Source organism: Phascolarctos cinereus, unplaced genomic scaffold, assembly GCF_003287225.1.
Source record: "Phascolarctos cinereus isolate Bilbo 61053 unplaced genomic scaffold, phaCin_HiC Scaffold_4;HRSCAF=312, whole genome shotgun sequence".
Lineage (NCBI taxonomy): Eukaryota > Metazoa > Chordata > Mammalia > Diprotodontia > Phascolarctidae > Phascolarctos > Phascolarctos cinereus.
The window spans coordinates 348,025,655-348,039,726 of NW_027555847.1; the positions used below are offsets into that span (position 1 = coordinate 348,025,655).

The 14,072-nt window shown below is 36.1% G+C and overlaps 1 protein-coding gene across 1 annotated transcript; it reads left to right on the top strand.

Moving 5' to 3' along the window:
- Positions 1–12,789, top strand: TMEM267 (transmembrane protein 267). Its single transcript, XM_020996601.2, has 4 exons — positions 1–148; positions 2,649–2,753; positions 5,030–5,417; positions 10,690–12,789. The coding sequence occupies exons 3-4, from the start codon at positions 5,094–5,096 to the stop codon at positions 11,023–11,025; spliced, it is 660 nt and encodes a 219-aa protein (XP_020852260.1). The 5' UTR covers positions 1–148; positions 2,649–2,753; positions 5,030–5,093; the 3' UTR covers positions 11,026–12,789.
- Positions 12,790–14,072: the final 1,283 nt, after the last annotated feature.

Below are 14,072 nucleotides of genomic sequence, written 5' to 3' on the forward strand. Positions count from 1 at the left end.
AGCGTCAGCCTCCGCTGGGGCTTCTCTAGCCGGCTCGGCGCGTCTCGCTGCTGGGCAGCGGTAGAGCCGCGGGTTCGGCTCCGCACGGACTAGGTTGCTCTAGCTCCCGGGCCGCGGACAGACCGACGGACAACGCCGGAGTCATTTGGTCGGTGGGCGCGGGCGGGCGGGCGTCTCCTCCTGGACCCCGTCGGCTTCGAGCCGGACGGGCCTGGGGCGACCGCGGAGGTTGCTGGTTGGGGGGCGGAGGGAGGGCTGGGGGTCGGTGGGGAGGCTGGAGCCGGAGGTCCGGGAGCCGCCCCCCAAGGCTCGGAGGGCAGGGAAGCCCCGAAACTGGGGCGGGGGGCGGCACCTGAGCCCTCCCCGCCTTCGCTCCGCCTCTGTCTGGGGAGGAGGTCGCGGTCCGCTCCGGCTCGGGTACGGGAGGGCTGGGCTCCTCGGTCCCCGCGCCCCCAGCTCCGCCCTGCGGCCCCCGGAGCTGTCCAGCACCGGCGGAGCTGAGCCTGAGCCTAACGGCTCCCCTGCTTCCCCAGCCGCGCCCAACCCCCCCGGGGGGGTGTCCCCATCTCCTGCTCCCTCTGATCCCCTCGGGCTGCGGGAGAAGCTGGGGAAATTAACTGGCTAAGAACTAGTATGAGAAACCCCAGGCTCCTCTTTTCTCTTGGGAGCGGAAATGCTAATTAAATCCTGACACCTCCTGGTCCACCCTCCCCACTCCCTTAAAAAAAATTCATTATTATCGAAGTTTTTTGCTGTTCTAGGAGATTGGTTTTAAGAACCCACTTCACCTGAAACATCACAAAGTTCATAAATATTCTTTTTATCAGTTACTCTCACGGGAATCTGCTGAAAGGCTAGGACTATAGCAGGAATATTTTGGAAGGAGTTCTCTCTTAGAATTCCCAAGAATTGTGTTTGACCCGGTACTGTTTATATACAGGGTGTTCCAAAAGCCTTTGTGCAGTTTTAAGCTGTTAAAGCTATTCCAGCTTAAGACTGCACTAAGACTTTTGGGACACTCGGCATAACTTAGTAAAGGTACACAGATGGCATGCTTATCAAATTTTTGAACCAAAAGCCTTTCGGATTCCTTTGGGAGCAACTGATGAAAAGGATATTTATGAACTTCAATTCATCATTTACTTATTAAGCCCTTCTGTGTGCAAAACACTATACTAGGCACCAGGGATACAAAAACAAAAATGAAAAAGCGGTCATAGAATTATAGGTAGATTCTTTAGAACTGGAAGGACCTCAAAAGCCACCTAATCCAACCCCTTCATTTTACAGAGAAGGCAACTGAGGCCTTGGGAGCTTAAGTGATTTGCCCAAAGTCATACAAGTAATAAGTGTCAGAGGTGTCATTTGAAACCTAGAACTTCTGACTGAAGGTCCTCTACTGTCACTATACTATGATGCCTCCCTCTTTGCCCTCAAATGGCTTATATTCTACTGAGTGCTATGATATGTAAACATATAAATAAATACAAAGTAATTTGACATTAGAAACTAGGGAGATGAGAAGAAACATCCTATAGGTGGTAGCATGAAGGTGAGCCTTGAATGGGGAAATGGGGAAAGGTAGAGATGAGGAGAGGATGCATTCCCGCCATGGAGGGATAGCTTGTGCAAAGACAGAGAGGCCAAGGAGTGCTAAATTCAAGGAACAAATGTTGACTGGTTTGAGCAGAAGGTAGACTAAATGAAGAGAAATAATTGAAATAAGTCTGGAAGGAGCAGCTAGAGCCAGATTTTGGAGAGTCTTCAGTGCCATGCTCGAGAATTTGCCCTTTATTCTAGAAGCAATAGGAAGCTACTCATGAGTAAGGCTACATGATATGGTTAGACTTATGCCTTAGCGTTATTTGGGCAGTAGTGTGAAGAATGAATTGGAAATGGGAAGAAAATGAAAGGAGGGAAACAAATTGGAGGCTATTCTATCAGTCCAGAAAAAAAAAAAGATAATGAAGGTTTGAACTGGAGGAGTGGTTGACTCAGAGTGGAGAAAAGAGATGACAATTGCAAAAGAAGATAGAGCTGAAAAACTTGGGAACTATTTGAATGAGGACATCAATGAAAAGAAGAGTTATGGATATCCTTGATGAAGGGAACTGGAATGACTAGAAGGGTGGTGATGCCCTCAACAGAATTAGGAAAAGTTGGAGGAGTAGTTTTATCTTTGTGTGCTACTAATAGCACATTGCAGATAGTAGGCATTTAATAAGACAGTTGTGAAATGTGTGAATGAACATGTCTTTTGGCAGCTTAAATTCCACACCTTCTGGCAGGTACAAACTGTTCATACTCCTTTCCCAATTTCCCTGTATCCTTAACTTTTCACATTCCATCCATAAACAGGAAGGGAGATTGGGAGGAAAGGAAGATAACTCCTTCCCTTTTCTCTGTAAGTCTTATGTTAGTACTGTCCAGTCAATCCCAATACTAATATTAATCTATAACCAAACCAACTAAAGCTACCTGGAATTTCTATTCACCTTAATAGTGGCCGATAAAAGCCATTGTAGAAAGCCAGTGCAAGCAAGGAAAAGCCTTCTCTATTTCCATATATAAAACGCAGATATTAGACAACTCTCTTCTGTCACTGAGTTCTTATAAATAAGCATTTTTATGTTTTTTTCTGTTTTTAGTTCCCGTTAAACTGGGTCTCAGTTTCTTATGGTAAATTGATGTTCTAGTTCGTGCCCTCATGACATCACATCAGCTACCAGACCCTTTTGGCACATAGATGTAAGGTTAGTATTGTAAGTTTTGTGATTTGTTAAATAGTTGATAGTAAAAAGAAAATTAGATGAAACAGGTTTGTAGAATTACTTTATAAATTTATAATTTTTTTTTAATTGCTTGTTTAACACAAATTACAGATATAACTAGGACTGGGTAGCTGGGGCTTCTCCTGTGGTCACTGACATGGAAGCAGACTTCTTCCCTGTGATAGTCTAGACACTTCTGTCCCCAAGCCTCATGGTTCTGTGCTGGTCTATGCTACCTAGTAAGACCCTGTTCCTTTATCCGTCCCCATTCACCATTCTCAGGATCCCATCACCATAAAATCCCTGCTGTCCTTCTTTCTCTCTGACTTCCTTCCCCTTCCTTAGCAGCCCGCCTCTGGCACTTGCTCTTTACAGAGACACAAGTTGGACTCTAGGATCAGACTGCCTCATCTCCTGACACAACTCTCCTTTAGTAAGACTGCCTTCTGTGATGCTATTGCTGCCACCTTCCCCATCCCCCAAAATGTTTTTGTCTCAGGTGAAAAAATTTGGTAGTTATAGTTCTGACACTCTTTTGAAACTATCAAAGAAAGGAGTCATTTGATATGGTTCAAATTAATCTTACATATATACAGTGAAACTTTTATGTATTTCCTGGCTTCATTATCTATTCATAGTTCTAATTTAGTTATATTAATACCATGTATTACATTGATTTAATTTGAAGTAAAACCCAGTGACGTAATTTGAAGAGATTACAAACACTAAGGTTTTTAGATGAAGAATGAATCAATCTTCAAAGTGAACTGAAGCATCCTTTGGGCCTTTGTTAGTATTTAACCTAAGTTAATGGTACCTGAAAATAGGCATCATCACTGGGATATTTGTGTAGCACCTTAAGTTTTACAAAGTATTTTATATACACAAGTGTTATTATCCTTTAGTTAATTTAATTTAATTAATGTTACCATTTGTAGATATTGAAACTAAAGTCTCAGAGAAGGTAAGTCGTTTTTGTCATATGTTAAGTACTTGTGTCACAAAGGTGATGGTATGAAGAGGCAGGATTGAAACCCACATCTTTCTGATTCTAAATCCAGTACTCTGGTGGCACAGTGGATAGAGCCCTGGTCTTCAAGTCAGGAATACCTGAGTTCAGATTCAGCCCCAGACATTTCCCAACTGTGTGACCCTGGGCAAGTCACTTAACTTCTCTTTGTCTCAATATCCTGAGCTATAAAATGGAGATAATAACAGTATCTGCCACTTAGAGTTGTTGAGAAGATCAAGTGAGATAATGTTTATTTAAAAAATAAAAGCACTTAGCACACAGTTCCTGGCACATAGTAGGCCATGCTTACTACTTACTACTACTATAAATGCTTATTCCCTTCCCTCCCCCACTCCCATCCACTGTGCTATACTTAGCCTTTTTGTAAGAATGTCTGAGAAATGTTAGTCTCAGTTCACTTCCTAAATTTAGCATGCTGTACTTTACTATTACAGAGTGATCAAGAGTTCTGTGTATCTTTACAGAATTATTCATATTTATAGTCATTTGTCTTGTCAGTCCACATAAGAAAGACCAAGTGGATGAAGACTATTGCCCATATATCAACATATGTATAGATGGATAACTTGTAAAGCTTGTTCCTAATTATGTATATCTGGGATAGGAGCATGGATGGTCAATGAGTTGGCTCCAGAATTGAACAGAAGGAAGGAGTAAAATAGGTTGGATTACCTTTGAGTAATTATAAATCTCCTCTATTGACCCTGAGTTTCCCAGAAAAGTAAAGACCTATCTGTTTAATATTAACTGGTATTGTTATATGACAGCAAAAGAGAATACAGCAACCTTTGAAAAATTAGAAGTGGGTATAATTCAGACGGCAGTGAAGAGGCCCATAATAGGTGTATACATTTCATATATAGGAATATTTTTACTGGGCCTGTGATTTCGCTGGTAGAGGGAGCTTCCACTGAAGACATTCCCTTTACCAATGCATACCAATGCATTGGTAATGCAATTTATAGTCTTAGAATATTTCCTGAGGGCATTGAGAGATTAAGTTTAAAGTAAATTTTAAAATTAAACAAATGTTCAAAATCTTATAGCCAGTATGTGTCAGAGGCAGAACTTGAACCCAGGTCCTCTTAGCTCCCAGGCTAGCCATCTATCTATCATATGCCATGTTGCCTCTCTTACATATGTGATTATCATAGTAATATTATCTTGTGTGTAAGCAGTAAATACTGGCCCACATGATTAACATGTTTTGTATGTTCTGTTACAGGATATGTGAATATGTTAACAACAATAGACTATAAGTTCCCTGATGGCATTTAAAGTACAGCAACATGTCAGTTGTGATGGCAACTGAGACTGAAAAGACCTTTGCTCTCCTCCAGACATTTAGTACCCTGTCTGTCGTTTCTAGCCTTGGTTTAGGTTTATTCTGCTTTGTAGCAGACAGACTTGTTCAGTTTTCTTTCATTCAGCAAAATGACTGGCTTAGAGCCCTCTCTGACAGTGCAGTGCATGGTATAATTGGAATGTGGTCATGGGCAATAGTAATTGGACTCAAGAAGAAGAGTGATTTTGGAGAAGTTATTTTGGCTGGATTTCTAGCCTCTTTTATTGATGTGGACCACTTTTTTCTAGCTGGATCTCTGTCTTTAAAGGTAAGAAGCATGTTATTTCATTTTCTTGTTCTCCTTCCAAATTATTTCAGTTATGTATTCTTCACATCAGTTCTTAAAAAACAAGGCTTATTTTGATTGCCTTTTTCTTTGCATTTACTTTATAATAATAACATACAGTTATAAAAACAGTTATTACACAGCATTTGTAAAAGCCCAAAACCCGCAAAGAACTGGGTTTTTTTAATCCAATCCCATCGTTTTCTTTTTTATTATAAACTTAGTCAACAAACATTTCAGTACACAAGAAACAAAATAGAGATAGTACATAAAATTGTAAGTTTGTTGCATACACTATAATAAAAAGGTAGTAACAAAATTACCCTTTTTGTCTCCTTTGAACTTCTTCTATAGATTATTCTGTGTATTTTTAAATGTTTTATTGCTGCTGTTTTCTTTCCTTCTTTCTTTCATTTCTATCACCACCAACACTCCCTTCCCCCTAAATGGAAGCCTTCCTCTATAACAATAAGTATAGAGAAGCAAATCAAATCAATATGTTGGCCATGTCTGAAAACATATGTCTCATTTTAAGCTTTATATCTATCACTGCTCTGTTAAAGGAGGGAAAGCATGTTTCATCTTCAGTCTTTTAAATTCTTGATCACTGCATTGATCAGAGTTCTAAAAACTTTCAGAGTTGTTGTGCTTGACTATACTGTGGTCATTCTGTAAATTGTTCTCTGTTTCTACTTTCTCTGCAATAATCATATGGTATTCCCAAGGTTCTCAGACACTGTCATCGTTATAATTTCTTATGGTGCAATGATATTCAGTTACATTCAGATACCACATTTTGTTCAGCTATTCACCCAGTGAGGTCTTTGCTACAACAAAAAGTACTGCTAAAAATCCTTTTTGTACTGATGAGTCATTCCCCACAGTTTTTGACCTTGGGAGTACATGTAAAGTACTGGGTCAAAGTGTATGTACATTCAGTGATGTAACTTTTGGGTAGAGCGCCATACTAATTTCCAAATTAATGGTGGGACAAATTCATTGTTCTAACAGCAGTCTGTTGGTGTGTCTGCCCTTCCAAAGCTCTTCTAACATCTCTTGTTTTCTTCTTTTGTTGTCTTTGCCTTCTTAGTGTTCTAAGGTAGAACTTCAAAGGGTTATTTTAATTCTCATTTCTCATATTATTGATCAGGAGTTTTTTTACATATGGTTATTTTTCATACAGTTATTGATAACTTGTTTGGTTTTTTTTTTCATTTGAAAACTCCGTTTATGTCCTTTTACTTTTTATCTGTTGGGGAGTGGCTCATTCTATACTTGTATCAATTCTAGATATATCTTGGATAGCATACTTCTATTGGAGAAATTTGTTGCAAATATTTTTTTTCTGTGCCAATTCCTTTCTAATTCTAATTTTGCTGGTCAGAAGCTTTTCAATTTTATGTAACTGAAATTGCCCATTTTGTCTTCTGTGATTACTTATGTCCTTTGTTAATATAAAAATTCTGTCCTTAGCAATCACTGTTAAAGGTATCTTTTCTTTAATTTTTTTCTGTGGTAAGAACACAGATTTGGGTCATACATCCATTTTGAGTTTATTATGGTATATAGAGTAATATGTTGGTCTAAATCTAATTTCTGCCAGATTGCCTTCAATTTACCTTGCATCTTTTAAGTCTTAACCTCAGTAGTTGGTGTCCTTGGACTTTTCGAACACAGTACTACCATGTTTGATTGTTTCTGGAAGTTGTAGAACTAATCTGTTGTTTTGATTTTTAACCTGTACCAAAATACTTTAGACAATTATTATTTTGCACTATAAATTGAAACCTTGTATTTCCAGACCCTCATCATTCTTGCTTTTTTTCATTATTTCTGTTTGAAATTCTTTTTTTTCTCCATATGAATGTCTTTGATTATCAGTAAAATTGAGTATTTTTTCAATGATATTTGTCAATTTGTGTTTCCACATCAAACCTGTCTGTTTATGTCCTTTGACTATTTATCCACTGTGGATTTGGAGTTAGTTACCTTTGTAAATTTGAATACCTTTTTATATATTTTAGAAGTCAGGTTTTCATCTGTTACAGTTTGCATAAATATGCAAGCTGTTGTTTTTCTTTTGATTATTTTTTTTTATTGTACAGAATTTTTTATTCAAATATTTTAAGGACCTCCATTTTGTCCTTAATAATTTCTTCTATTGGTTTAATAGAAAAAAAGTTCTTTCCATAAATTGCTCCATTTTCTCCCATTCTTTTTATATTTTAAAAAATGGTTGTCTGTCATCCAGCTGAAATTCGCTTAAAGTATGTGATACAAAAGGTGTGTCTAAACCCATTTTCTATTAAATTATTAGCCAGTTTTTTCAGAGACAATTATTAAATAATGGATCCTTTATCCAGTTTTTAAAAATTTGTCAAAGATTAATTTTTTGTTTACATTTAGTTAGCTATCTGGTATTTTTATTCTGTCTCACTGATTTCTTTCTCTCATTTTTTGTACAGTAACTATTTTGAGGATGACCAATTGACAATATGTTTTAAAGCCTGAGGGAGATGAAGGGATTTTGTTCTTTTTAAAAGCAATATGATAGATTAATTTCACAATTACATATTTAGAAATTATTTTTAATCTGTAGTCCCGGTTATAATACTTTGCACAAAGTAAATATTCAAATGTTGATTTAGTAAAAAAAAAAAAGAAACCAAAAAAACCTTTTTTTTGGTTTAAAACTCTCATAAAATCATAACTCATCTAGCAGGTAATTTTCATCAGGCTAAATATTATACCAGTCCTTTCATTTCTTCTGAGTAGAATATTGAATCATTTCCTTCACATTTACCAGTAGATGGCATAGTTCATCAGCAATAAATGTCAGTGAAGATTTATTTGGTTATTTTTGAGTAATGGTCTTTATATTCATTTTTGCAGCAACCTGTTCTTTTCTATTCATTATTCATGATTTGTCTGTAAGTAAGTTGTATATTAATATTCTAGCAAGAAACCTGGAAACAAGAAATTCCTTGTTATTTCTTTTCATATCTATTAGCAACAGGATCTACTATTTAAAATGAAGGGCTAAACTATGCCAACAAACTTTAAATAGTCATAGAAAATTGCCATCTCTGGCTATAAAATAGTGTGGAGCTAAGTGGTTGATAAAGGTTGACACATACCAGTATAACCCTAGGATTCTATAAACACTTATGTAATAATTGACCCGGATTTTTTTTTTCTTTTCACATCAAGAGTAACTTTTGCTTTCCATTGGAAATAAAATCTCCCGGTTAATTGTGTGATGCCATATTTGTATTTGTTTCTTTTTATTTTCTTAAAAATAAAATTCTTTATAGCATTCTTTTTTTTTAAATTTTGAGTTCCAAATTCTCTCCCTGCCCTTTGAGAAGGCAGTCTTCCCCGTCTTCCCCTGCCCTTTGAGAAGGCAAGCAATATGATATCACTTATTTGTATTTGTTTCAAATTAGAATTTTTAGTTATACCTTTCATGCTGTAGGTCAGCAGTTCTCAAAGTGTGATCCCAGGATCCCTGGGGATCCCCAAGAGCCTTTCAAAGGGTCAAGGTCAAAACTATTTTTATAACAATAATAATAATAATAATAATAATAATAATAATAATAATAATAAAGTGCTATTTGCCTATTAAAATACTCCTCCGTTTTCCAACTATACATATCTGTGTGAGGTCAGATTTTCTTCATGTACTTCAACCATAACAACGTATTGCAACAGATCTAATACAGAAGCAGATATGGGAATCCAGTTGTTTTCTATGAAGCCAGGCATTAAAGAGATTTGCAAAAATATGTAAAACAATGCCATTTTCCTCACTTTTTTTTCATTTTGGAAATACAGTTTTTAAAATGATACTTATGTTAACATATATTGGGTTTATTATTGTTATTTTAAAATTAAGTAATAGTTTAATATGTTATCATTTTAAATTTCTAATATAGTAAATATTGCTATAATCCACAGAAAGGAAAGCTCTTTGGGGTCCTCAATAATATGTAAGAATATAAAGAAGTCCTGAGATTTAAAAAAAGTTTAGAGTTTCTTCTCTACATACATAAAAATACAATATGATAAATTAATTTCTGTAGAAAAATTTAATAATTCAGAGATACAGATGTTTTAGAATCTGTTTATTCACATGTGAGATTCTGGCCAACATTTAAATAGTTTTCTATTTTACTGTAAAAAATTGTATTCTGCTTTATTATGGGACAATCAGCACTAACTTACTTGAAAAATAGTTCCACTGTGTTAATTTTCTCTTTAATAGTAATAGTAGTAAGTAATTGCTAGCATCTCTATAGTGCCTATTATGTGCCAGGCCCTGTGCCAAGTGTTTTACACATATCTCATTTGATCCTCACAGCAACTCTGAAAGGTAGGTTCTGTTATTATCACCATTTTACAGTAGAGGAAACTGAGGCAAGCAGAAGTTAAGTGACTTGCTCAGGGTTACATAGCTAGTAAATGTCTGAGATATTTTGAAACTCGCATCTTCTTGACCCCAGGCTCAGCACCCTATCCACTCTACTATCAGCTGTCTCTATTCTTCCTAACTGTTCAGATTAATCTTTATTTAGGATCAAGAGCATGTTTGTTCTGAGTATAATAACTTATTTATGCCAGTTGAATGCAAGCTCTTGAAGAAGACCCTAGCAGATTGGGAAAGGTATGAAACTATGGACTGGGGGATGATACATACATCCCTGAGGTTAGACAGAAGCTGACTTTTTTTTTTCCTTTTTGCTACAGCAACCCATGACACCAATCTCCTAAGGTGTAGTGAGATTTTACAGATATTTTGAAATATTGGAGAAGTGTACATAATATTGCTACATGGTTCTGGCAACTCAGAGGAGAAATAAAATGATAATGTAATCATTTTACTAATACTTTATAATATTTGATTCACTGCTTTATGTTGACACAAAACAAGGAAGATTCTAGCGACACTTTAAAAATCAAACACTTCTGTTAAATCTAACTTTGCTAAGTATAAAATGTGATTATTAATCATGTGGTTCCTCAAATCTGATTATTTAAGTAAGAAAATGGCTCCCATTATACACATTGCCTGCCTTTCTGTGTATATAGTAATTCTGATTCGTGTATTGGGGTGGTTAGAATGAGGCCAACAGAGAAAAAGTTTTACTTGGCACTTCAGTTAAGAAACTGGAAAGTGACCAGTAAATATCTTTCCAAAAAAATTTCCCTCTCCAAATAGAAACAATACTTGATATTTCTTTTTCTTTTCCCCCAGGCTGCTTTGAATCTTCCACATAGGCCTTTTCTCCACTGTTCTACTCTGATACCTATTGTGGTTCTGACACTAAAGTTGGTTATGCACCTTTTCCGGCTCAAAGACTCATGGTGCTTTCTTCCCTGGATGTTATTTATGTCTTGGACTTCTCACCATGTTCGGGATGGAATTCGTCATGGCTTATGGATTTGCCCTTTTGGAAGAACTTCTCCCCTGCCATATTGGCTCTATGTGACAATCACAGCATCTTTACCTCACTTAAGTTCGTTTGTTATGTATTTAACAGGGACCAGAGAGATGATGTCTATAAAACATGGAATTCATATCGATGTCTAAGGAACTAGGTGGCAACTTTTGGAAAACACTCTTTAAAAGTAATCATTGAATGTACTCATCATTGAAGTGAATTTTTAAATATATGTCACCTCTGCAGCAATTGTAGTTCTAATATTTAGTTATTTTGGCTCGAGAATTGTTTTGCGTAGTCAACAAAATGATTTTAATGTGAAGAATCTCATTTATACAGTTCTAGTCAGTCATCTGTTATGTATGTATATATGCAAATATTGTTTTATTTCTTCTCACCCAGCTTTTTTATAACCTATTCAGTTTTTCTTGCTTTACCATCAGCATTTTGTGTTTTGGTTTTATTTATTATTTAGGTCATGACTGTTTCCAAAAAGAATTTTAAGGGGCCATTTCCAAGCAATCTTCCATATTCGTTGAGTTGAATTGAATTGAAGTTTTGGAGAATTATACTTTTGAGCAGCCTATTTCCTTCTGAAAAGAAGCTCAGGGTCTAGGTTGCCCAGGTTCTAGACATTTAACATTATGTTGAGCTGCTTAACTCCTGTGAATCTTGAAGCACTGAAATAACTAAAATGGAATGCTGTTTGTATGTAAAAATGGCTGCTAATATTTATCCTGAATTTTTATCTTGCCTGAAAATACAACTTGCCAGGTGCTAATTGTTAATTAAGAATAGAATTAGTTTATCTAAATAGAGTATGGAGAGGGGTTTGGTGGTTGGTATTGGGGAGGTTGGAATTCATGAATGATATTATCTAGTGTTAGAACTAATTTATTATTTCAGGAAATACATCTCTGCTACAATAAAGTATTAGCTATAATATAATAGTTATAATAATATTTTATCAAAGTGTTGTCTATCTGGACCTTTTACCGATGAATCCCATGCATTGGGGTTTTATCTGTTTTAAAAGAGATAGTACTTCTGCTATAAATGAATATGTCTACACTGTTTACAGAATAATAGTTAAATGCATTCTTCAGTTATGTCAGTGAAACTTTAACTGACCTTTGATCTACAAACATAGCCACTAATAACATAATATCAAATATAGGATCACATATATGCCGTTAAGATTTTTCCAGTTGCCATCAATTTGTTTATATGCTATGTCAAAATAATGTGTAAGTTAAATGATTTTTAAAACTTTAATTGCTTGCTACTTAAAATGAAAAGTATAACTTTTCAGAAAATAGTCTAGCTTAAGGAAGTTTATTTTTTGCTATATTCCTTTAAATCAATGTCTGTTAAAATGGTAATGTTTAAAGGAGAAATGAACAACTATAACTCTTGGATTTACATATAGTTTAATGCTACCTTCCTGAAGGTCAGTGCATTCAGGGTCACATAATGCACTTTACTGCACACAAAATCCATTGTCTTCAGATGTTATTTATATTTTCTTACGGATACATGAACTATAATGCCAATAACGATGTGTGCCTTAATCTGTGAGAAATTATGAATGATTTGTGGAGCCTACTTGAGAAAAGTAGATTTTTTTTTTTATATAACACCGAATTAATGTTCAGTAAATTGTCATTAAGGTCTACCTAGGCTCTGACTAATTTATTTAAGTCCATCAATGACAGAGAACACTCTTTATTCTCTCCTTTTTTCCAAATAGGAAAAATAACGTATTTTCAGAAATTAATAAATCAAAGCAGGATTATTCTTTTGTTTACTTTCTTTATAATGAAGTTTTAAAATAATCCATACTTTTTGTTTCTGCAAACCAGATTGGAATTAAATCAAAATACAGGATGTCATTAAAGAATGTTACATTGGCATTTGTCTCTCTTATTTCTTAAATTAGTTGGGGGTAAGTGGATAACTTTGAAAATGGTACTATGTTTAAGTGACTTAATTTTACTAATTAAGAGCAGGTTAGGATGGATTTGTCGTTCCACTATAGTCTCTTCCTTTGATCATTTTTTGGAAGCTATAGCTGTGACCTCTTGCCGGTCAGACATAGGGCAGCTGTTTTTCTACATCTCTCAAGTTCCCCTCCTTGCATGCTACCTTGAACTCCATTGTGGTTGTGACTTTGCTAGATCCCAGTGATACATTTGTGCCAACACTACCATCACAATATTCTGTTTAAAGAGCTGGGATTGTGCTTTGTCTGCCTGAATGTGTTTCCTACTTTTAAACATTCTCAGGCAATAACTCTGCCTGTATAGTATGCATGTTTTTCATATCTGCCACTCACAAAGAAATCCTTCTGTTTTATTTGAGTTCCCTTCTCTAAACAGGGACTATGTTATTTCCTCATACATTTTGCTCCTTCCCACCTTTTTTTTCCTCTTGTGTCTGATTTAGGATCCATTCCTATAGGAGATAGAGAGCATAGAAGTATGGCTCCATACTAGATATTTCCCTGTGTCCTTAATTGGGGTGTTCATTATTACCCCCTCCTCTCCCCATGATAATTTTTTCCCCTATTTGCCATGAAATCTCTCTGGATCCATGCTCTCTCACTCTTCTGGATGTCAGTTACCCCTAGAAGCTCTAATTCCCCTTCTCCTGAGGGAGGATGCTGCCCTTGGAGGCGCAACAATCTCTCAGAGGTAGTAGTCTGTCTAAGTATTAATTCTCTTATTGTCAAGTCCACATCTTCTGTTAGACAATGTGTCTCTCCCACCATGAGAGTGTTCTTCACTGGAACCCTCTCCCAATACTGAATTGAGAGTTCCTCCTTTTCTTTCTCCCTGTTTCAATCCCTTCCTTCCTCACATCGCCCATTCTCCTATAAGCCCTCTTTTTCCTAAGATACTTAAGAGGAGTTATTTTCCTTCATTGTCTGCCATTTACTTGGGGCTACATATGCATTTCCCTCTATCTTCTTCCTTCCCTCTTCCCTTTTATGTATCTTCCTATTATGAAATTTAGTTCCATAAAGAATTTCGATTCACCTACAGATGTGTTTTGAAGTTTAGACCATTGTGTTTCTGACCTATTCCTCCCCATTGTTTCTATAAGTTCTGTTTTTACTTTTGTCACTTTGTGTACTCTTAAAAAGAAATCTATTAATGGTTCCTTTATTATTTTTAACCCCATGTCTTTATAGGGT